At 42.4% G+C, this 23448-nt stretch overlaps 1 protein-coding gene across 2 annotated transcripts in view; it reads right to left on the reverse strand.

Annotated features, from left to right (window-relative positions):
* Window positions 1–23448, reverse strand: part of TMEM117 (transmembrane protein 117) — a 478554-nt gene that overhangs the window by 39995 nt on the left and 415111 nt on the right. For both annotated transcript variants that reach the window (XM_075344967.1, XM_075344968.1), the window contains exon 6: window positions 6144–6303. In XM_075344967.1, coding sequence (XP_075201082.1) covers window positions 6144–6303 — 160 coding nt within the window. The remainder of the gene's footprint in view (window positions 1–6143; window positions 6304–23448) is intronic.

A 23448-nucleotide genomic window follows, 5' to 3' on the forward strand; every position in this document is an offset into this window, starting at 1 on the left:
CTATTAAAAGTGAGCTGCTTATCACAAGAGGGGGCGTGGTTGGACTAGCTCCAGACCTGGCAGTGATAATCAACTAGTTATAAAACTTTATAGTAAACAACAGCACACACTGTGATAAGAGACACATCACTGAACTCTGTGTTTTAACCCCTACAACATGCTTTCCTCAGGTTACATCGAAAAATTTTGACATATTCCCTTCAATCAAAATCATGTAAAACATTACCTTCAAGAGAACAGTCTTTACAAACTTTAAGGAAACATATTAGCAGAAGGATAACATCTCTTTTTGCAGTTTGACCCATATCTTCTTATAATCTATCAAAGGAGCTGTAGCCATTTCCCCCCCAAAACAAAATCCTGGGTCGACAACAATTTATCTGCAAGTGACCCCAGTCTCACTCTATAATAGTGAGTAACTATTATGCTTCCCATAAGAGATGATATATCAATAATAATCATGAGCTTAAACATACTTAAGAAAATTTCGATTCTCCCCTCCCCCAGTGGGTCCTGGCTTCTCCTTCAGGGGCGTCTATATCAGCAGACCTTGTAGTCACTATGAGGCACTTGAGTTTTAAGGGAACCCAGAACCAAACAGCATCAGAAACCCCTATCTGACAGAGTTAGGACTTTAATGGCATCTGCATCTAATACTGTTGACAACAGTGGTGGAGGAGAGAAGAAATGGCTCCCTCCTCTGAGATTCAGCTTGAGCCTCTGAATGTGAATGCAACATTTGAGATGATGTTAATGGATCGTGTCTGCCATGCCAAGCTACAGACCACACGCAGCAGAGACTGGAGCAGTGCCCTGGGGGAATGCAGATAGGTGAGTTGTTCTTTTTATTAGACATTTATTTTATCACTCATTACTTGTGGCTGCCCCATACTGTTAATTAGGTCAGGTAAGGTGGCTCCAGACTGTATATAGGGGAACTGTAGAACATTATGCTGTATATAGGGGAGCTGTGGAGGGAGGGGCAATATTGTATATAGGGGAGCTGTGGGGCAATCATTCTGTGTATAGAGAGCTATAGGGGCGCCATACCATAGATACACAGCTGTGGGGTTCCTATACTGGGTATAGGAAGCTGCTGGGCTGTCATGTTATATATAGCGGGTTGTGAAGTCCTCATACTGTACATAAGACTCTTTGGGGCCTCAAAATGTGTCTAGGGGATCATCATACTATGTATAAGGAGCTGTAAGGGACATAATACTGGGTATATGGATCTGTGGGGGCCATCATACACTACCTAGACAACCACGAGTAACATCATACAGTATATAGGGGAGCTGTGGAGGCCTCATTCTCAATATAGGGAGCTGAGGGTCCATTAGACTGTGTATAATGAATAGTGAGGGGTGAACCCCCTGATGTTCAGGATCGGGAGCCTCGCCCGAACATTTTGTGAAGTTCGTATTCGGGGACGGAGATAACATGAACTTGCGTCCAAACCCCAACCTTGGACTTTACAGTTATGTGATGGGGCGGGGGTGGGGGGGAATAAAGAATATAGTTAATAATAAACATTGTCATTATACTTACAGGTCCGGTAATGCATCCTCCATACTCTGTCTACTGGCTGCTTCTGCATCCGGGTCCGATCATTGCTGTGCCGCCGGGTAACCACCACTGACTACAGGACCTTCCATGACGTCATAGCCATGTGATCAGTCTGGTGTGAATGTTGTATTACCTCATGGATTACAGACTGGTCACATGGCTATGACATCATAGAAGGTCCTGTAGTCAGTGGTGGTTACCCGGGGGCACAGCTGACCGGCTTCAGCTATGCACTCAGGTGAAGTCTCCGATAGCTCTCAGCTAAGTCTGTGTGAGCAGACCTGTGTTTGTCTTCTTGCACAGATGGACTCGGGTGAACCCCGATGTCCCCGCGAAGACGGCAAAAAACAGCTGAAGACTGCCGAGTAACAGCAATGCAGTGAATACCCCCGGAAGTTAATGATTGGACCTGGAAGCAGAAGCGGCCGGGAGACAGCGGCTGACCGGGTCTGCAGGACATGTCGCAGGACCTATAAGTATACTCATAATGTTTTTTAATAATGTGCTTTTTTTATAGCCCTTGGACCTGAACTGGACCCGAACTATAACACGTGCTTCTTAGGAAAGCTTGTGTTTGGGATCGTGTGCACGAATACTATGTGTTCGGTACAGACCCCGAACTTTACAGTTCAGGCTCACCCATCACTAATAACGAGCTTTTGGGTCTTAATAATGTATACAGGTGACCTATGGGGACCCTCATATTGTATATAGTGGAGTTGAGAGAACCATCATATTAAGAATAGAAGAAATGAGAAGGCATGATAATGTATAAAGGGAGCTGTGGGGGCCATCATACTGTATACCTTAATGAGCAAAAAGGTAAGAATGTTTTAAACTTTTGTTTTTGAGGCAGCATATCTCACCATCCACTACAGCTTCAAAAGTAAGATGACCTTCATTTTCTAGACAATTATTTTGGCTATCTCATACATAAATTTGACGTGCAACTATTTAGCATATGATTAGTTATGCCGACAATTATTGTCATGTCACTGCATTGTTATGGTTTTGTTCCTTAAAATTTAAATTTGTATTATTTTGTTAATATTTTGTAAATCCACTTTTGGCTTTCAACACTGCCTGAATGCTTCTGGGCATGCTCTCATAATTTAAGCATGTCTTGACAGAAATCTGATGCCAGATCTCTTCTATAGGCTCCCAATGTTGGTACATAGTGGTCTACTCACTTGGATATGTATACAGTTTTTTCTTCAACTCTAGCCATAAGTATTTGATTGGGTTGAGATCTGTGGATAGTGGGGGCCAACCAGCACCTCTTCATTGTCATTGAACCATTTCCTTGCCAATCTTGACGTATGCTCCAAGTTGTCGTCTTTTTCATACCCATAGTACTCAAGTGTACGATACTCACATTAAGCTCACAATCGATCCTGGTCAAGTATCAAACGCCTTTAGCTGTGAAACAACCCCATATCATCAGGCTCCCTAGATCAATACTTGACAGTGCCTTCAATTTCTCAATCAGTTAACCCCTTTTTCATTGTTTCTTTCAGACCCATTTGCACCAATCAAAGAGTAGTCTATTGACTTTCATCCCAATGCCCCAAATCACCCGCTTCCACTCTTCTAAAGTCCGCTTTTCATACTTTGTTGGAAACTTGAGCTAGCATGTCTTATGAAAATATTGAAGTTGAGGCTTCGTCATCTTTTTTTCAGGCCACCATTCCAGACTTGTGTAATGTGTGTGCTTGCATGAATGTCTGTGATCTAACTATTATGAAGCATACAAGCCACCTCCACTGCCATGATTATCGCACCAGAACTGATAGACCTTGTGATGAGCAACCTTGTTGACTCCGATCTTTTGCCTTGACTTACACCTCTTTCCTTTTGAATGGATGGACGGACATCATTTTGTATTCTTCCAACTGTCATGGAACTCATATAATGCAATTTGGCAATTTTTGTGACCCAAGAGACTGCTATTGATGAGCTGGATGATGATGTTTCTCTTTTCTTGGAAAATTGGAAAATTGTTTTTATGGCTGCTCCTCAATTCGAACCAGTGACCTTTCACTGTGTCATGCCTAGGGATTTGATCTAGCAATCCTCCCTGGTGTGATCTGTTTTCCTCTCTACTGAGCCACAGTCAGGTTTGGTCACTGTTCAATTTCTGATTATATTTGTATGTGCTGATTCCTTTTCTGCCAGCAGGTGTTTTCCATACCCTATCACTTAGTGGGTGTAACTATTTAAAGCCTCCACTGGATTTTCTTTCCAGCTGCTTATATTCTGAAGTGGACCCTACTTTGAATCACAGCCTTTCAGAAAGTGCTAGTGTAGCACCCCTGAAGCCATCAGGGAGCTACATTGTACTGCATCCCAACCAAGATGCAGGGCCTACCCCCTAGGGACCCAGAAGACCAGTGCCGGTAACACACAAACACACCAGATAATCCCTGTTTTTCCCCAACATTCCCCCATAGAATGGTACAAGGCTAGGGTTGGACCAATGGATGGCTGCCTAGAGGTGGAGCCACTCCAGTCCACTAGACAACCAGGTGGCAGGCGCAGACAGTGGACAGTCAGACAGTGTGAGAGACAGTAGTTGAAAGGAGACTGTGCAAGTGAGCAAACAGACTGACTGGAGTGAACAGTGACCTGGGGGCCCAGGTGGTTAGCTGCCAGTGGAGTACTCCTGGAACTACGTACTAATGGGGTACAGAATCCTAGGTCAGGCAAAAGCTCAAGGCAGACCTGATAAAATCTGCACAGTGAGGGGACCATCAAGGACCTCACTGACCTTGAAGTTCAGGACTCAGTAGCAAAGGGAGAACCGGGGACAGGACCAGAGACTGCAACCCCATAGGGTTCATGCTACAGTCATACAGACTGCTGAAGAAGACCACGCCACGGGGATTCTCCAACCAAAAGACAGGTGCAAGGGAAGAAGCCACCAGTTCACTTAACCTGGCACTGGGACTAAGGGGACCTGTGGTTAAGACCAGCCGGCCTCGGGTGACCAGTTACCAGCTTGCAGTGAGTAAAAAGAAACAAACAGTTTCACTGAAACTCCCGTTGTGGCCTATTTTCTTTCATCTCCCACCTGCATTGCCTATCCTCTGGACCCTGGCCCTGCTTGCGGAGGGTCTAACATCAAGGCTGCCATTAACACCAGCCCCAGTAGTGAAAATTGTGCAGCGGCGGCTTCATCCACATAGCTGCAACCCGCAAGTGGCGTCACGTGTGAACATTATTCAAACCTCCTGTAAATATTCCCCCCTTTTAAAAAGCACCCAGGGCACAGGACCGGGCAACGGCCACCAAAGTGACATTTCCCAGTTATACACCGCCCAAGACCGAGTACCCCATAACCCTGGGCGACACACTATTCTCTGGCAGATTGTTACCTATTCAGTTTAACATGCTTTTTACGCTGCACCTTTCCCTGGATTCTTAAGGAGTTTTGTGATACACTCAATGGCTGATCAGAAAGCAAGGTTTGTTTTAGTCTGCACAGGGGTCCTTAGGGACGGCACAGCTGGGCTCTCTAGTCTGTACAAGCATCGGGCAGGTCAGGTGTAGCTGTATTGAGTTAGACCGTATTTTACCTTATTTTCCCAAATGTGCACTATTATGTGCATCAAAATGAGCTACAGTATTATGGAATGTGAGAATATGTTGTAATTTGTAGTATGCACGAAAAAAAAAGATTTTCACCACCAGGAGCAAAACACTAACAATACAGAGACACTAGAGACAAGGGGAGTGGTGGAGGCGGTGCATCGGGTGTCCCAGACGCTCTGTTGGCGGTGCGGGCTTTAAAAAATTGGCACCTGGAGACGCGTGCACAGATTGAGCTATCAGCTCAATGACAAACCGAGATCTTATCTGCGCACGCGCCACCTCCAGGCGCCATTTTCCTTAAGTCCGCTGATGGGAAATCAATGGGCCGGTGGTGGCACGTGTGCAGATGAGATCTTGAGCCGAGAGCTCCATCTGTGCATGTGCTGACTCCGGGCACCATTATTTGAAGCCCGCAGCACTGACAGAGTCTCTGGGACAACCATTACACTGCTGCAGCATCGCCCTACTCCACACAGCCAGCACAGCCCTTGCAGCCAGCACAGCCCTTGCAGCCAGCACAGCGCCCAAAGTCAGCACAGCACCCGCAGCCAGCACAGCCCCCACAGCCAGCAGAGCGCCCATTCTATACTTCCTGGTAAGCTATATTCACATTATAAGATGCACCCCTTATTATCCTCCCAAATGTTTTGGAGGAAAACTGCGTCTTATAATCCAAAAAATACAGTATTCATTACATAGTTTGGAGGATTAAGTAGTAGGGCATTTCATTAATTCACAACACAATTATAAAAAAAGAAACAGTGATTTTTAAAAACAAATTATTTTTCATTTTTTCTTAGAAAAACCCTGTAATTGAATATACACAAACTTTGCTCTGAGCGATACATGTATGGCTCCTTATTAAGGGTTACATTTTAAATGGAAGACTTAATACTATCTGCTGAAGAGTATTATGTGCTTTGCTTGTGGATACAGTCAAAATCTATGGTTATTTCACAAAACCATAAAAACGTACAACATACCTGCATAACAATAAGAAGGTCAAACACCAAGATAAATGAAGCCAAAAAAGCTCTTGAGACCTCATCACTGGGCAAAAATCCACGATTCAGCTTGTCCCAGCTTATCCAGTCAGTGGTAATGACAAGAACAACCACCGAGGTCAGGCTGAACAAGACAGTCCTAGAGGAAAAAAAAATAATTATTTTCAAAGGGTATATCTTAGTAAAGTCAGCCAGCAAATATACACTTATCATAAATCTCTGCCGGGAATAAAGACAAAAGTGTATGAAATAATCATTTGTTCCTTCATTGTGCCATTATCTGAAGATTAATTTATGGGATGCAGTGTCGGATTAAATTATATAGCTGGCCGTTAGAGGTCATATGGCCCCTCCTGTTGTGTCCTCTATTTCAATTATTTACTCTCATTTAATCATCACCGGACAGATCTCTTTAATGAAAATTCATTTACTATATGAGATCACCAACGGGGGGTGGTGCGTATACGGAATATCTTGTTACAGAATAAGTGCTGATTATAACTGCCATCTGTGTACTTTTTCATTCAGATGTCAGTGATTTTTCTAATACACAAAAAAATGGTCCAATTTTCATCAGTATTTCAGATCAGATTTTCATCAGTATTTGGTCAGTGTTTCCGTTTAAACCATCAGTACTGTAAATTATGATTTTCTACTAGGAAAAAAAATCTAAAATACTCTACAAAGCTTCTACCACCCATTCCAATTTTAAGAATGGCGAGCACACGCATAGACTTGTGTGGCTAACTTTGATCCGTGGCTCACATAAAAAACGAACACGTCTCTGATTATTTTTGCACACACACGGTGCGCAGAAAAAAACATATATGTGACCAGCACAATAGATTATAATGAATCCAATATCCATGAAAAACACCGGTAGAACTCATATGTGATTTATGATGTTCTGAACGAGATCTTAGTTAAAGGGACGCTGTCAGGTCCCCTATGTCCTCCTACCTAGCAACATTCACATGTATATGCCAAAATTCCCTCCGTAACCACCCCTGAATAATGCCATTTACAAAAATCAAATTTTAAAAAAAAAAAAAAAATTATAAAGTGTGCTGTTCCTATGTTAATAAGGCCTTTGATGGGTTGAAGGAGCGTTGTTTTCCCAGACTAGTCGACCCTCTTTCCATGTTATCACACCTCTGTCAGCATCATCACAAAATTCCGCATGCACACAGCTCATTTTGGTAGCATCAGTGCGCCTCCAAGCCTGGGTGCATGCGCCCTGCTTTCAGAGAGACACGGTGCGTATGATTAGAACAGTTTCTGCATTTCCGATCATGAGCAGTGGTCCTTTGAAGCTACAGTTAGGTCCAGAAATATTTGGACAGTGACACAAGTTTTGTTATTTTAGCTGTTTACAAAAACATGTTCAGAAATACAATTATATATATAATATGGGCTGAAAGTGCACACTCCCAGCTGCAATATGAGAGTTTTCACATCCAAATCGGAGAAAGGGTTTAGGAATCATAGCTCTGTAATGCATAGCCTCCTCTTTTTAATGGGACCAAAAGTAATTGGACAAGGGACTCTAAGGGCTGCAATTAACTCTGAAGGCGTCTCCCTCGTTAACCTGTAATCAATGAAGTAGTTAAAAGGTCTGGGGTTGATTACAGGTGTGTGGTTTTGCATTTGGAAGCTGTTGCTGTGACCAGACAACATGCGGTCTAAGGAACTCTCAATTGAGGTGAAGCAGAACATCCTGAGGCTGAAAAAAAAAGAAAAAATCCATCAGAGAGATAGCAGACATGCTTGGAGTAGCAAAATCAACAGCCGGGTACATTCTGAGAAAAAAGGAATTGACTGGTGAGCTTGGGAACTCAAAAAGGCCTTGGCGTCCACGGATGACAACAGTGGTGGATGATCGCCGCATACTTTCTTTGGTGAAGAAGAACCCGTTCACAACATCAACTGAAGTCCAGAACACTCTCAGTGAAGTAGGTGTATCTGTCTCTAAGTCAACAGTAAAGAGAAGACTCCATGAAAGTAAATACAAAGGGTTCACATCTAGATGCAAACCATTCATCAATTCCAAAAACAGACAGGCCAGAGTTAAATTTGCTGAAAAACACCTCAAGAAGCCAGCTCAGTTCTGGAAAAGTATTCTATGGACAGATGAGACAAAGATCAACCTGTACCAGAATGATGGGAAGAAAAAAGTTTGGAGAAGAAAGGGAACGGCACATGATCCAAGGCACACCACATCCTCTGTAAAACATGGTGGAGGCAACGTGATGGCATGGGCATGCATGGGTTTCAATGGCACTGGGTCACTTGTGTTTATTGATGACATAACAGCAGACAAGAGTAGCCGGATGAATTCTGAAGTGTACCGGGATATACTTTCAGCCAGATTCAGCCAAATGCCGCAAAGTTGATCAGACGGCGCTTCATAGTACAGATGGACAATGACCCCAAGCATACAGCCAAAGCTACCCAGGAGTTCATGAGTGCAAAAAAGTGGAACATTCTGCAATGGCCAAGTCAATCACCAGATCTTAACCCAATTGAGCATGCATTTCACTTGCTCAAATCCAGATTTAAGACGGAAAGACCCACAAACAAGCAAGACCTGAAGGCTGCGGCTGTAAAGGCCTGGCAAAGCATTAAGAAGGAGGAAACCCAGCGTTTGGTGATGTCCATGGGTTCCAGACTTAAGGCAGTGATTGCCTCCAAAGGATTCGCAACAAAATATTGAACATAAAAATATTTTGTTTGGGTTTAGTTTATTTGTCCAATTACTTTTGACCTCCTAAAATGTGGAGTGTTTGTAAAGAAATGTGTACAATTCCTACAATTTCTATCAGATATTTTTGATCAAACCTTCAAATTAAACGTTACAATCTGCACTTGAATTCTGTTGTAGAGGTTTCATTTCAAATCCAATGTGGTGGCATGCAGAGCCCAACTCGCGAAAATTGTGTCACTGTCCAAATATTTCTGGACCTAACTGTATGTGTACACTTACCAGCTTCAGAGAGGCGCACTGCGCATGATCAGAAAAAACAGCTTCTGCACTTCCGATCATGTGCAGTGCGCCTCTGCAGTGCGCCTCCCTGAAGCCGAGATGCATACACCTGGATTTGGAGGTGCACTGATGCTGCCGAAATGAGCTGTGCACAATCATGTATAAGACTTCCTGGAGCTTCAATGACGCTGGTAGGGGTGTGATAACATGGAAAGAGGGCCAATTAGTCCTAGGAAACAATGCCTTTTCAAGTAGTCAAAGGCCTAATTAGCATAGGAACAGCACACTTTATAAATGCTTTTTTGAAACATTGATTTTAGTGAATAGCATTATAAAGGGCTGGTTAGGCAGGGAATTTTTGGCATACACATGTAAATGCTGCTGGATTGAAAGGCATAAGGGACCTGACAGGTTACTTTTAAAGGGGTAGTTTACCCATATTCATTATTGGCCACATCGATATTATGTTGAGAAACAAGGTTTCTCTCAAATTCCTTGTATTGCCCATAGTGACTGTGAGCGCCACTATTGCGGTCCGCTCACCCCCTTCGCGTGACCCCCAGGCTTCGTGACCTCTGATGTCCAGTGATGTCTTGTCAACTGAGGTAGGCCGCAGTCTTCCTGAGTAACTGGGCTGTGGGCGGTGTTTCACCACTCGTCACAGCCCAGTGTCACAGCCCAGCATCTCCTTGTTCTCTCTTTCTCGGCAGAGAGCCACAAGCAGGAGTGATGCTGGGCTGTGATGAGTGGTGAAATGCCGCCCACAGCCCAGTGACTCACGGAGACTGGGGCTGGCCGCGGTGATGTCAGGTCAACAGGAAGTTGATTATGACATCATTGGACATAAGAGGTCACAGAGCCCAGAGGTCATGCGAAGGGGGTGAGCGGACCGTAATATCGCAGCTCAGAGGCACTATTGGCAACACAAGGAATTTGAGAGAAACCTAGCTTCTCAACATAATATTGATGTGGCCATTAATGAAAAGGGGTGAACCACCTCTAAGTCTTGTAGACAAAAGCATTCTTTCTCTGGGGCTTTAAGTTTATTTTCCTAATGCTTTATTCAGACGTCCGTGAGAAACACGGACACATTTTTTGGATCAAACTTTCATCAGAACTTGGTTCGCGTGTCATCAGTTTTTCTTGTACATGCACACCTTATCCATTCTTACAGTCCGAGGAAATCAGACTGTACTCGGATGTCACTTTCATTGGCCATCTGATATACCTCCTAGGCTCACTGTGCCCACTCCATTCTCCTGATGAACCCCAATTCATGAAGTGGGGGGAAATGCATTGAGCTATGGAGAAAGTATACAATTTGTCCTGATTACTGTATCACCCCTACGGCGTCCTACTAATGATTGTTTTTCTAATAGGAAGATACAAGATAAGTAATATATATATACATTATCATTGATCCTTTTTTATCTTTTATAATCTTAGTTCTATGACATCAATTACTTTAGGCCCACACCTGGTGTACTAGATTACTCCTGTTGCTTTAATGTGTAATAGACTAGGTAGTTCAGGCTCAGATATCAGGGACAGCTCTGGGGTTGGGGAATGGGGGCACCTCATTGCTAATTAGAGTGGTAACCACCATTGTTAGGTAGGGTGATTCTCACCTTAGGAAATAATTGGTAAATGTCTTATATCCACACTTCACCTCTACTCTAGGTTTGTTTTTGTGTATATATATAAACAACTAATATATTAAAAATTACTATCTGGCGAATGCTATAACTTCATATTTGGATTTGGATTATTGTGCACTTCTTTTAGCTATACGGCACCACCACGTTATTCTGAAGCAGCCAAGACTTGGTTCTTCATGAAGTGGGTCACATCAGAAAGTTGGGCCGATCAGCTCTCTATTAGATTTAAGAACACAAATAATGCTAAGCTCTATTAAATTTCTTTCCACAATTTATTTAATGATATCGGGTCACTTCGTATGGATCACGTGTTTTATTCTCATCCATTCTTGGGTACTTTATAAAAGATATGATGGTACAGTGTGTCTTGAGCTGTAGGACACCGATGTCATACACCGGCCCATTCCTTTGTTCCATAATGCTTTCATGTATGATTGTACATTCCACACTTTCTATGAACACAGGTTGGAATGTGACCATTTACATCCACATACTGATCTGAATCTCTAAGTTACACATATGCTGTATAGTTTTTTTCCCAGCACTTTCATGTGCACAGTAATGGTAGGTGCGCTTACTGACATACTGCTCTCAGAAGATATTTGTGCGGATCTACAGCTACAGAACAGCAGGCTTGAAAGCCGTACAGAGGACAACAAGCTTGAATGTAATTTGTAAACCTTTATATGAAAACAATTCTATGCATGAATTTAACCCCGCAATGTTCAAGCTCCAGAATTCCATTTGTTGCTAAGTTACATAAGCTTGCAATATGTTGAGGTGTGTTCAGAATGCAAAGCATGCCCTAGTTTCTACCTTAAGAGCTCTTACTATTGTTACAATAAGATGATTTCATTTTCTTATAAATATATTGCCATACAATACTTTCATTAAATTATTTTTTGTTTATTTTTATTTTGGCGTGTTTATTAGGAAATGAGCCTTATAAGAAAAGAAATATCTGTTTCACTATTTAAAAATGTACATTTGCTATTTGTAACGGTGTTGCCACTTTACAGCAAAGTGACCTATTAGGCTACTTTCAAACATCCGGTTGGAGCACTGCGGCTCAATCCGGCTGTGAAACCTATGCAACGGATGCGGCGAAAACACCGCATCCTTTGCATAAGTTTTTACATGCGGCCCGTCCGTTTTTTTCAGGTTGCGGCACGCTACTGAGCATGCGCAGTGGAAGAAACCGCATGCGGCGGCCGGATGCGTTTGTTTCCGCATCGCGCCGCATCCGGCGTCCATAGGCATGCATTGAAAAATGTGCCGCAGCGGCCGGATGCTGCACGATGCGTTTTTTTTGCCGGAGCAAGGGAACGTTCCATCCGGCCGCGGCATCGGCTAAATCTGCTGCATGCGGCAAAAACCGGACCGAACGCAAGCCCATGCGGCACAATACGGCACTAATGTAAGTCTATGCAAAAAAAAAACGCAAACGGCGTAAAAAAAACCGGTTGCGATTTTTCTGCAGAACGCCGTATTGTGCCGCAGAGCAAAAACCGGATGTGTGAAAGTAGCCTTAGACAAGAGTCCCATTATCTGTAAAGCCAAAAGCTACACCTCAGCACTGTTTAATATTAAAAGCATTGTCTAAAGGCCGCTTTACACGCAGCGACATCGCTAAAGCGATGTCGTTGGAGTCACGGAATTCGTGACGCACATCCAGCCTCGATAGTGATGTCGTTGCATGTGACACCTACGTGCGATCAAAAAATGTCGCAAAATTGTGCAAAATAGTTTATCGTTGACATGCTCCCCTATTCCTAAATATCGTTGCAGCTGCAGGTACGATGATGTTCGTCAATCCTGCGGCAGCACACATCACTATGTGTGACACCGCAGGAACGAGGAACCTCACCTTACCTGCGGCCGCCGGCAATGAGGAAGGAAGGAGGTGGGCGGGATGTTCGTCCTGCTCATCTCCGCCCCTCCGCTTCGATTGGGTGGCCGCTTAGTGACGTCGCTGTGATGCTGAACGAACCGCCCCCTTTCAAAGGAGGCGGTTCGCCGGTCACAGCGACGTTGCTATGCAGGTAAGTAGTGTGACGGGTCCGAGCAATTTTGTGCGCCACGGGTAGCGATGTGTCCGTGACGCACAAACGATGGGGGCGGGTACGCACGCTAGCGATCTCGCTAGCCAGATCGCAGCGTGTAAAGCGGCCTTAAGACTAAGAAAAGGTCTGCAAATCCCCATTTATCAGAATAGCGCTGAATTGCAATACCATATACAGCCCTTTCAGAAATGTGTTGCTATTTCTGGAAAAAATAGGGAGGTTCCTTCAGTCCTCTACCTGTGACTACAGGTAACCCATGCTCAGGGTGCATTATTAAACTCATCAACCCCACCTGAGGTCAGGTTAGCAGTGGTCACAGGTGGAGGACCGTGGGAACCTCCCAGCTGTGACCGCAACTTATCTAAGTGATATCACCACTAATCATGGCTCAGTCTCTGTCTGCAGTTACAGCGTGTGGACATGTTCAATGATTGCGCGCTATAATTTCAGATGTTACAGAGCTGAATTGTCATGGGATCTCATGTGGATTACGTCGGACCTGCATGGGTGTTTTGGGGGTTAAAAAAGTGTAGAAAGAGGGTGTTTTTTTGTTTGTGTTTATTTCTTTTCACTTACAGATTAGTAATGAGAGGGTCTTATAGACGCATCCCATTACTAATCTAGGGCTTAGTGGCAGCTGTGGACTGCCATTAACCCCTTATTACCCCTATTGCCACCGCAACAGGGCAATCGAGAAGAGGCGGGTGAAGTGCTGGGATTGTCTCCACAAAATGGATGCAACAATTCTGGGCGGCTGCAGGCTACTATTTTTAGGCTGGGGGGCTCCCAATAACCATAGGTCTCCCTAGCCTAAAAATACCAACCCCCAGCTGTTGGCTTTATCATGGCTAGGTATCAAAATTTGGGGGTACCACATGTCGTTTTTTTAATTATTTATTTAAATTTAAAAAAAACCGCATGTGATTTCTCTAAAGCCTGCTTTACATGTTACAATTAATCGTGCGGTCGCATGTGCAGTCGCACCCGCCCCCATCGTTTGTGCAGCATGGGCAATTTGTTGCCCGTGTCGCACAATGCTGTAACCCCCATCACACGTACTTACCTTCCAAACGACCTCGCTGTGAGCGGCGAACATCCACTTCCTGAAGGGGGAGGGACGTTCGGCGTTACAGCGACGTCACACAGAGGCTGGCCAATTGAAGCGGAGGGGCGGAGATGAGCAGGCCGTAAACATCCCACCCACCTCCTTCCTTCAGCATTGCCGGCGGCCGCAGGTAAGCTGTGTTCATCGTTCCCGGGGTGTCACACGGAGTGATTTGTGCTGCCCCGGGTACGATGAACAACAGGATGTTCGATTTTTAGAAGATGAGCGACATGTCAGGGATGAACGAGAGGGTGAGTATTTCTGCTCGTTCATAGCTGTCGCACGCTACGGTATCACTAACGAGGCCGGATGTGCGTCACTTACGACGTCACCCTGCCGACCTCTCGTTAGATATATCGTAGCGTGTAAAGCCCGCTTTAGTTTGATATACAGCCAAGATCAGCGCATGGCTGAGGGCTGCAGCCTGTATCTGTGGGCTTTATCTATGCTGGGTATCATAATATAGGGGACCCTATGCCAATTTTTTTTATTTATTTATTTATTTATTTATTTTTACTGTACGATATAGACTCGGAGACAGCATCAAACACGCTGTCACTCAACGTGGGGGAGCATCTCACTGCAACCAGTCATAGACGCTGATGGGTGGGCAAAGCAGTGAATATGCCTAAAGCCTAATGAGCAGTCCCAGAAGAATGAGAGGTTACATGGAGCAGTTACAGCTACGCTGGAGGCTCAGTAAGTATAGCACGCTTGCTTTATATTTTTCTTTATTTTTACTTTTTTATATTTCTCAGGTGTCGGATATGGATCATTAGCAGCAATTTCTGGAGCTGTCGGGGGTCGAGCCCGGCACTCAGGTACATTTGAAACTGAGCATATCCAGACTTTTACAGTCGGGGTCTGCCCATCACTAATCAAGAGGAGCTGCCATCTTGGATCTAATTCTTACCAACAGGAGAAAATTGTGGTGGCTGGGAATTTAAGAGGCAGCAATCATGCTATCCTCGAATTTTTGATTACAAGAAGAGGAAGACTTGCAAGCAGTCAAATTTTGAGGTTGGACATCATAAAGTTAGATTTTAATGGACTCAGAAAGAGGGTATGAAAAGGCCGATGGCTCAATGCTCTAAAGCACAGAAATGTCCAAGAAGGATGGTAGATTTTGCTAAGTGAAACTCTCACTGCACAATCAGTTACAATCCCTAAAAAATAGGAATAATTGGAAGCAAGTAAAGAGACCAGGATGGATGAACACAGAACTTAATCATTTGCTAAAAGAGAAAAAAGAAATGCATATCAAATGGAAAAAGGGGGGCATATCTATGGAAGAATATAATGCTTTCTGCAGGGACTACAGAGCAAGCGTTAAAAGAGCAAAAGGCCGGCAATGAAATGGGGCTTGAATGGGTGACCAAAAGCATCAAAAATGATTTTTGGGGGTTTGTTAATGTAACACTTGCCACTAAGGATGGTAAGGATGGTAAGGCAGCGAGCAGAAGTGGACCTACTGGAACACAGAGGGGACCCTTGCTTATGCTTTAGTGGAAGGGGCTTGACTAAGTGCCAACCATGAAGCAGATGCCAGGTACCACTCCCAGGGCAGTGACCGGGACTGAGGCAGCTGACCACCAGGGCAAAACGGACACACGTGCAGCCAAGACAGGAGTAGTCACTAGTGCAGCGGGGACCACCAGGACAGCTGAGACAGATAGCAAGACAAGGAGGGGCAGGCACCGGGGTACCGATGGGGCCAGGGAACAGGAATAGGACACTGTACACTTACACGGGGATGTACAGTGGAGAGAGGGACTTGACAACTAGCTGGTTAGGGCACAAGCCACTAACTAACCATGTTGATGAGGCACCTCCTCAAGTGGGATAGTGCCTTAAATATCCAGTGCCTCTCAGCGATCGGCTGAGAGGCATTTCAAGTAAATGGCACACGCCCTTTAAGAGATGGGCAGCGGTGCGCACACATGCGTGCCCTAGGTGCACTCCCAGGAAACCTGTGCAGCATGCACAGGCCCCGGGAGCAGGAAGCCACAGTGGTGAGTTGGCGTCTCTGCAGAGAGGAAGTCGAGCGGTGCAGGGACGCCAGCACTACAGTCAAAAACAAAAGAAAAGTCAAAGATGCAGTAGGGTTTTTACAGGATGAAAAGGGTAAAGTGATCAAAAAAGGATGTTGAGAATGTCGAACTTTTAAATTTCTATGTTGCATCTGTATTCTCAAAGAACGCAATTGTATCATCATCTGATCTTGTATGCGGTAGATATACAAAATCTCAACTTCAGCAAAGCATTTGATATAGTATGTTATACTATGCTTATTGAAAAAAATGACCAAGTACAAGATTGACAAGGCTATGATTAGGAGGATTCTTAACTGGCTCAGTGAATGTATTCAAAGAGTGGCAATAAATGGTTGCACATCCAATTGGACATTTTTTCAAGTGGGGTACCACAAGGCTCTGTCTTGGCCCAAGTGTTGTTTCAAATTAAGCTAATCAAATTTGCAGATAATGCAAAGCTGGGAAGGGTCGCTAACATTAGAGAAGACAGAGAAAGGATTTCAGAAGGATCTAGATAGGCTGGAACTCTGGGCTCTGACTAATAGAATGGTATTTAAGAGCCAGAAATGCAAATTCTACATCTGGGAAAGAAAAACAAAAATAACATCTACAGAATGAGCTAAATAGAAATAAGCAACATCACATGTCAAAAAGACTTTTTTTTATACTAATAGATGACAGACTGCACATAAGCCACTAGTGTGAGGCAGCAGCAAAAAAAGCAAACATGGTTGTGGGGTGTATGAAGAGAAGCATAGAGTCTAGATCACAAGAAGTAATTATCCTCCTCTACTTCTCTTTGGTCAGACCTCATCTGGAATACTGTGTACCGTTCTGGGCACCACATTTTAAAAAAGACATTGAAAAACTGGAGAAAATTCAGAGAAGAATTACCAGTATGGTGAGTGGACTGCAAACTACACTGCGTGCAGAATTATTAGGCAAATAATTATTTTTATCACATGATAATTTTTATACATGTCGTCCTACTCCAAGCTGTATAGGCTTGAGAGCCAACTACCAATTAAGTAAATCAGGTGATGTGCATCCCTGTAATGAGGAGGGGTGTGGTGTAATGACATCAACACCCTATATAAGGTGTGCTTAATTATTAGGCAATTTCCTTTCCTTTGGCAAAATGTGTCAGAAGAGAGATTTGACAAGCTCTGAAAAGACCAAAATTGTGAGCTGTCTTGCAGAGGGATGCAGCAGTCCTGAAATTGCCAAACTTTTGAAGCGTGATTACCAAACAATCAAGCGTTTCATGACAAATAGCCAACAGAGTCACAAGAAGCGTGTTGGGCAAAAAAGGCACAAAATAACTGCTTATGAATTGAGGAAAATCAAGCGTGAAGCTGCCAAGATGCCATTTGCCACCAGTTTGGCCATATTTCAGAGATGCAACGTTACTGGAGTATCAAAAAGCACAAGGTGTGCCGTACTCAGGGACATGGCCAAGGTAAGGAAGGCTGAAAAAGACCACCTTAGAACAAGAAACATAAGATAAAACGTCAAGACTGGGCCAAGAAATATCTTAAGACTGATTTTTCAAAGGTTTTATGGACTGATGAAATGAGAGTGACTCTTGATGGGCCAGATGGATGGGACAGAGGCTGGATGAGTAAAGGGCAGAGAGCTTCACTCCAACTCAGACGCCAGCAAGGTGGAGGTGGGGTGCTGGTTTGGGCTGGCATCATCAAAGATGAACTTGTGGGACACTTTGCGGGTTGAGGATGGAGTGAAGCTCAACTCCCAGACCTACTGGCAGTTTCTGGAAGACAACTTCTTCAAGCAGTGGTACAGGAAAAAGTCAGTATTGTTCAAGAAAAACATGATTTTCATGCAGGACCATGCTCTATCACATGCATCCAACTACTCCACAGCGTGGCTGGCCACTAAAGGTCTAAAAGATGAAAAAATAATGACATGGCTCCCTTGTTAACCTGATCTGAACCCCATAGAGAACCTGTGGTCCCTAATAAAATGTTAGCTCTACAGGGAGGGAAAACAGTACACCTCTTGGAACAGTGTCTGGGAGGCTATGGTGTCTGCTCCACGCAATGTTGATCATAAACAGATCAAGCAACTGACAGAATCTATGGATGGTAGGCTGTTGAGTGTCATCATAAAGAAAGGTGGCTATATTGGTCACTAATTTTTGGGGGTTTTGTTTTTGCAAGTCAGAAATGTTTATTTCTAAATTTTGTGCAGTTATATTGGTTTACCTGGTGAAAATAAACAAATGAGATAGGAATATATTTGTTTTTATTAAGTTGCCTAATAATTCTGCACAGTATTAGTTACCTGCACAAACAGATATCCTCCTAAGATAGCCAAATCTAAAAAGACCCACTCCAACTTTCAAAAATATTAAACTTTGATATTTTATGAGTCTTTTGGGTTGATTGAGAACATACTTGTTGATGAATAATAAAAAAATCCTCTAAAATATAACTTGCCCAATAATTCTGCACACAGTGTATGTCCTATATAGAATGGATAAAGGATCTGGGAATGTTTAACTTGCAAAATAGATGGCTAAGAGCAGATTTAATAGCTGTGTACAAATATTTGAAAAGATGTAACCATGTAGAGGGATCATCCTTATTATCATTTGTACATGGAAACATGAGAAGCAATAGAATGAAACTGAATGGGAGAAGATACAGATTAAATATTAGAAAAAAAAAAACGTTTTGACAGTGAGGGTGATCAATGAGTAGAACAGGCTTCCACGAGAGGTGGTGAATTCTCCTTCAATGGAAGTCTTCAAACAGAGGCTGGAGAAACATCTGTCTGAGATGGTTTAGTGAATCCTGCATTGAGCAGGGCGTTGGCCAAGATGACCCTGGAGGTCCTGTCCAACTGTAACCTTCTATAATTCTCTGAAAAGGGGTGCTGACAGCTCCTGTCTCCACCATTATATTCAATGGTGTCTGTATCCAGTGTCAAGAAGCTGGACGGGAGTTAGGTAGGGTGGCTGTAACGATGGTCCCTGCAGACCACTGTACTATCCCAGTCCGCAAGCCAGATAGAAGCAACCAAAGGGTCATATGTGGCCTATGGGCCATATATCGCTTCATCTTGCTATTGACTATAACCTACTGTAATTTTAACAATTTTATACAATGAATTATTAAAATTTTCATATAGTTTTCTACACCTCTGACTTTTGCACATATAAAAACTAAATGATTTTTGCTAGCAAGGATATATTTAATGCCGTGTAAGTCCACATTATAATTGCTGACAGTGGACATTTTTGATGCCCTTGACTTTGGACTCAGTTATTGTAGGTATTAGAAATATGCAGAGCTGACGAGAACATGAACAAGCTGATTCAATCAAATTATTACAATTTTCATTTTCTGCTTAGCCTTACAAGACTGGAGACTGATCATAAAGAACCCTGCAATGAATGAACAGCCGCTTCATCTTATTGCCTGTTTTTCTTTATTTAATTTGATGTCAAATCAAAAGTTCTTTCCTATGTTCTTATTTTGAAGATACAAAGTGAAATACTTTGCTTTGTTTGTCTGCGAAATTGATGTCTTTTTTACAATGGTTCTGCAGAGGAACTGAATGCGAATTTATTGTATGCATTTCTGTGTTATTGGTTAATGTGTATCAGAAATACACTACCAAGAAGTATGCTGTTGCTTAAGCAGCATATAAATCAAGTTACATTTTTTTTCCTGAATTACAGTGAATAATGGGGATGAAGTTTCCAAGGAGGTCAAACGGTAGCTCTACTGATACAGCGACTTAAACAGACGGGAACGTAAATCTGGAAATGAAAATAAAGGAATTCGTACTAGAAAATGTGAGCGGAATAACGGCAACCACATAACTAACAAAGAGACGCTCAACGTGATCTTACTGTATATTTTATATTTTGAAAAAGAACAACTAAAAGTCACCAAAAACCCTAAAAAGACTGCTTACACCTATGGGTACTGATATGGATAGAGCAGCGTGAAACATGAAGCAGGCAAATGTCCATTTTAACAGTGATATCCATTTAAGACATTGTAAATAGGGATAAACGGATAAGGCAAAATTTAAATTTAACAGTTGGCACACTTTTTCCTTGGATATACGATTTGCAAAGAAGTTATTCTCCGCAAATATGATGTTTTTTTTATTATGCTCTGGGGTCTGTAAAGACTCCAATGCATAATAAACACAATATGTAAAATATTAAAAAAAAGTATTACACTTACCCTCTGCACACATCTCTAGCCCCTACTACCCACCCATCTGCTTCTCTCCGCATGTTCTGATTCCTCACCACTTGTGTTGGAATCTTCGGTCCTCTCACACTCTTCCATATCGCCAGGTGTTATGGTGCCCGGAAGGGTTCTGCGTAGGCCCGTGGAAGTTATGATGTGCACTGTGACCTCCTGCACAGAACCCTCCCAGCATCAAGACACCTGGATGTCTGGCACAGTGAGGGCCGAAAATTCCATTGCAAGCGGTGGGGGATCAGGAGATGCAGCGAGGACCAGATGGGTGTCCTTAAATATGAAAGGGGCCAAAGAGGTAAGAGGTGAGTGTAACGGTTTAGAATTTTTTAACCTTTTCATGGCCCATTACGGTTTATAAAAAATTTGCGGAATTACATAAAATGTGCATTTTGGTGAGTTCTCATCTGTGTACTTTTCTTTTCTACCTCTTCTTCCATACCTAATTATGTAAAGACTTGATTTTTGCAGGATGCATTATAGTTTTGAATTACACTATTCATTTGACCATAAAACATGGTGGAAAAAGTGGAAGTGATGTGAAAAAGTGAAAAAAACCCTGTTAATTGTGACATTGTTTTTTGAGTTTTCATTGAACTGACAATATTATTGTCCAGGTTAGTATGAATGTGGTAATTTCAAATGTGTACGTTTTTAATTCATTTAAGAGGCTAAAAAATTCTGAACTTTGAAATAATAAAATTTGCTTGTGTTGCTATTTTCTTTAGACTTTAGACTTGTGTCAGGGTGATTTTTTGTGTTTCAAGCTGTAGCTTTTATTGAAAAAGTTTTGGAGTATATATGATGTTTTCATCACTTTTAATGCAATTTTTTAGGTAAATGTGGAGACCAAAAAACAGAAATTCTGTTTTTTCCAATTTGTTTGCTTGTTTCACCAATCCCTGTAAAGGAGGAATATATTATATATTTAATTATTTCAGGAAATTATTCATACGGTGATACCAAATATGTGGTTTCACTTTTTTTTTTTCATTTTACTATTTACGATTGGGAAAAAGTGGGGTGATTTAAACTTAGGAATTCTCAAGAAATGTATATTTTTTTCTGCTTTATCATTCACACTGTGGGAGAAATATTTTTATATTTAATTAATTCAGGGAATTACACACGTGGCAATACCAAAAAGGTTTATTGTTTTTTTTAAGGTTGAAGGTAGACTTAAGTCCATTGAGTTCCTCCTATAGAATATTATGTTGATACAGAGGAAGGCCTCATGAGGCATTCACTAATAGCGCCATATTAGGAGAAAAATTCCTTCCCGGCTCCCCGGCAATCAGACTAGTTCCCTGGACCAATGCCCTGTCACAGAATCTACTGCCCATAACCTGTGATATTATATTTTTCAAGACAGGCATCCAAGGCCTTTCTTGAATTTTAGTAATGAAGCAACAAGTACAACATCATCTGGCAGAGAGAGCCATAGCCTCACTGCTATAAAAGATACAGTAAAGAATCTACGTCTGTGATTATGATTGATTGTTCTCAGTGAGAGAAACAAAATTATAATCTTGTTTTGATACCTTTTAATGGCTAACTAAAATAAAATAAAATGATGTTACAAAGCAAGCTTTCGAGACATCTCAGGTCCCTTAATCAGGCATGGTATGACAAAATATCAGAAGAAACAAAAATATATACACAAACAGAGCAGAGGGATGGCATAATAAAAGAGCATTTAAATAAACAAACACTGAGCTTAGAGAGTGAATCCTTTATTAGCTTTGATTAGTGGTGTGAAAGGTTTATTGTCCCAATATCCATGTAAGATCAGAGGTCTGGTACCTTAGCAGTCTCTGGAGCAGATTCCTCAGATTTTGTAGTGTGTCATAAATCCTCCTGACAGGTTGAGTCCTGTGTCCACAGAGTTAAACATTTTAATGAATTTGTATTCCCAGACCCTTCGATGGCTCTGTGATCTGAAATTGCCTTTTAATATGACAACTTTCATATGGTTTATGTTGTGTCCTGAAGCACAGAAATGTTTGTAAATGGTTTTTTTGTCTGTAATTGTGTGGCGGTGAGATCTCATCTTTACTCTCAGTCTCTGTCCTGTTTCTCCAACATAGAGGCCCCCAATAGGACATATAGTGCACAGGATTAAGTATACCACATTGGAAGAGGAAAATGTGAATATGCCAGGACTCTTATAGTCCTTCTGTGTGTTAGGGATCTGTATCCGGTCTTTACATGAGTGCAGGTTTTGCAGCTCTTTACATTGCAAGGATAAGTTCCTCTTGGTGTGTCTGAGGGCATAGAACTTCGGATCAAGTTGCTCCTTAAATTAGGAGGCTGCCTGTAGCACAGCAATGAAGAATCTTTGAATATTGTTTTTAACCAGTTATCCTTGTGTAGAATGTGGTGAAGTTTCTTGACCGTTCTTCTCAGTACCTCAAGCTGTGGGTTGTAGGTCACCACCAGAGGTACTCAACTAATTTCCTCTTTTTGTTTGTATTGAAGCAGTTCACTTCTAAAAACATTTCTAAACCAAGGCTACCACCCCACCTCCATAGATGATCAGATCATTAGAGCAACAAGGACCCCTAGAAGTGAACTGCTTGAACTGCTTTAATACAAACAAAAAGAGGAAAATAGCTTGCTTGTTACAAAACTTGCTTTGCAACACCATATTATTTTATTTTAGTTAGCCATTAAAAGGTATCACAACTACAAGATTATAATTTTGTTTCTCTCACTGAGAGCAATCAATAATTTTTCAACTGGCTAACACGGTACCAAAACCTTTTCTCTTGTGATTATGATAAAACCTTCTTTGTTCTAGACGTAAAGGATGCCTTGTTGCTCCTATAATAGGCGAAGTTGAAAACTGTCATTAGAGAGAACTCTGTACTGTCCCCCCATATATTTGTACATTGTAATAAGATCTCTTCTAAGCCTTCCTTTTTCCATACTGAATAATCGCAAGTGTAATAACCTGTCTTGGTATTGTAGTCTATCGATTCCTTTATTAACCTTGGTTGCTCTTCTCTACTTCAGCTATGTCCTTCTTATACACAGGAAACAAAACTTGTACACAATATTCTAAACGTTGCCGCACTAGTGGTGACTTGTGTAGAGGCAAAACTATGTTTTTGTCATGAGCATCTATGCCACATTGTAATGATTGCAGTCAGAGTAGGGGCAGCGAACAGGGTTAGTGGACTCACTGGACCACAGGGG

This window comes from Anomaloglossus baeobatrachus, chromosome 4 (assembly GCF_048569485.1).
Source record: "Anomaloglossus baeobatrachus isolate aAnoBae1 chromosome 4, aAnoBae1.hap1, whole genome shotgun sequence".
Lineage (NCBI taxonomy): Eukaryota > Metazoa > Chordata > Amphibia > Anura > Aromobatidae > Anomaloglossus > Anomaloglossus baeobatrachus.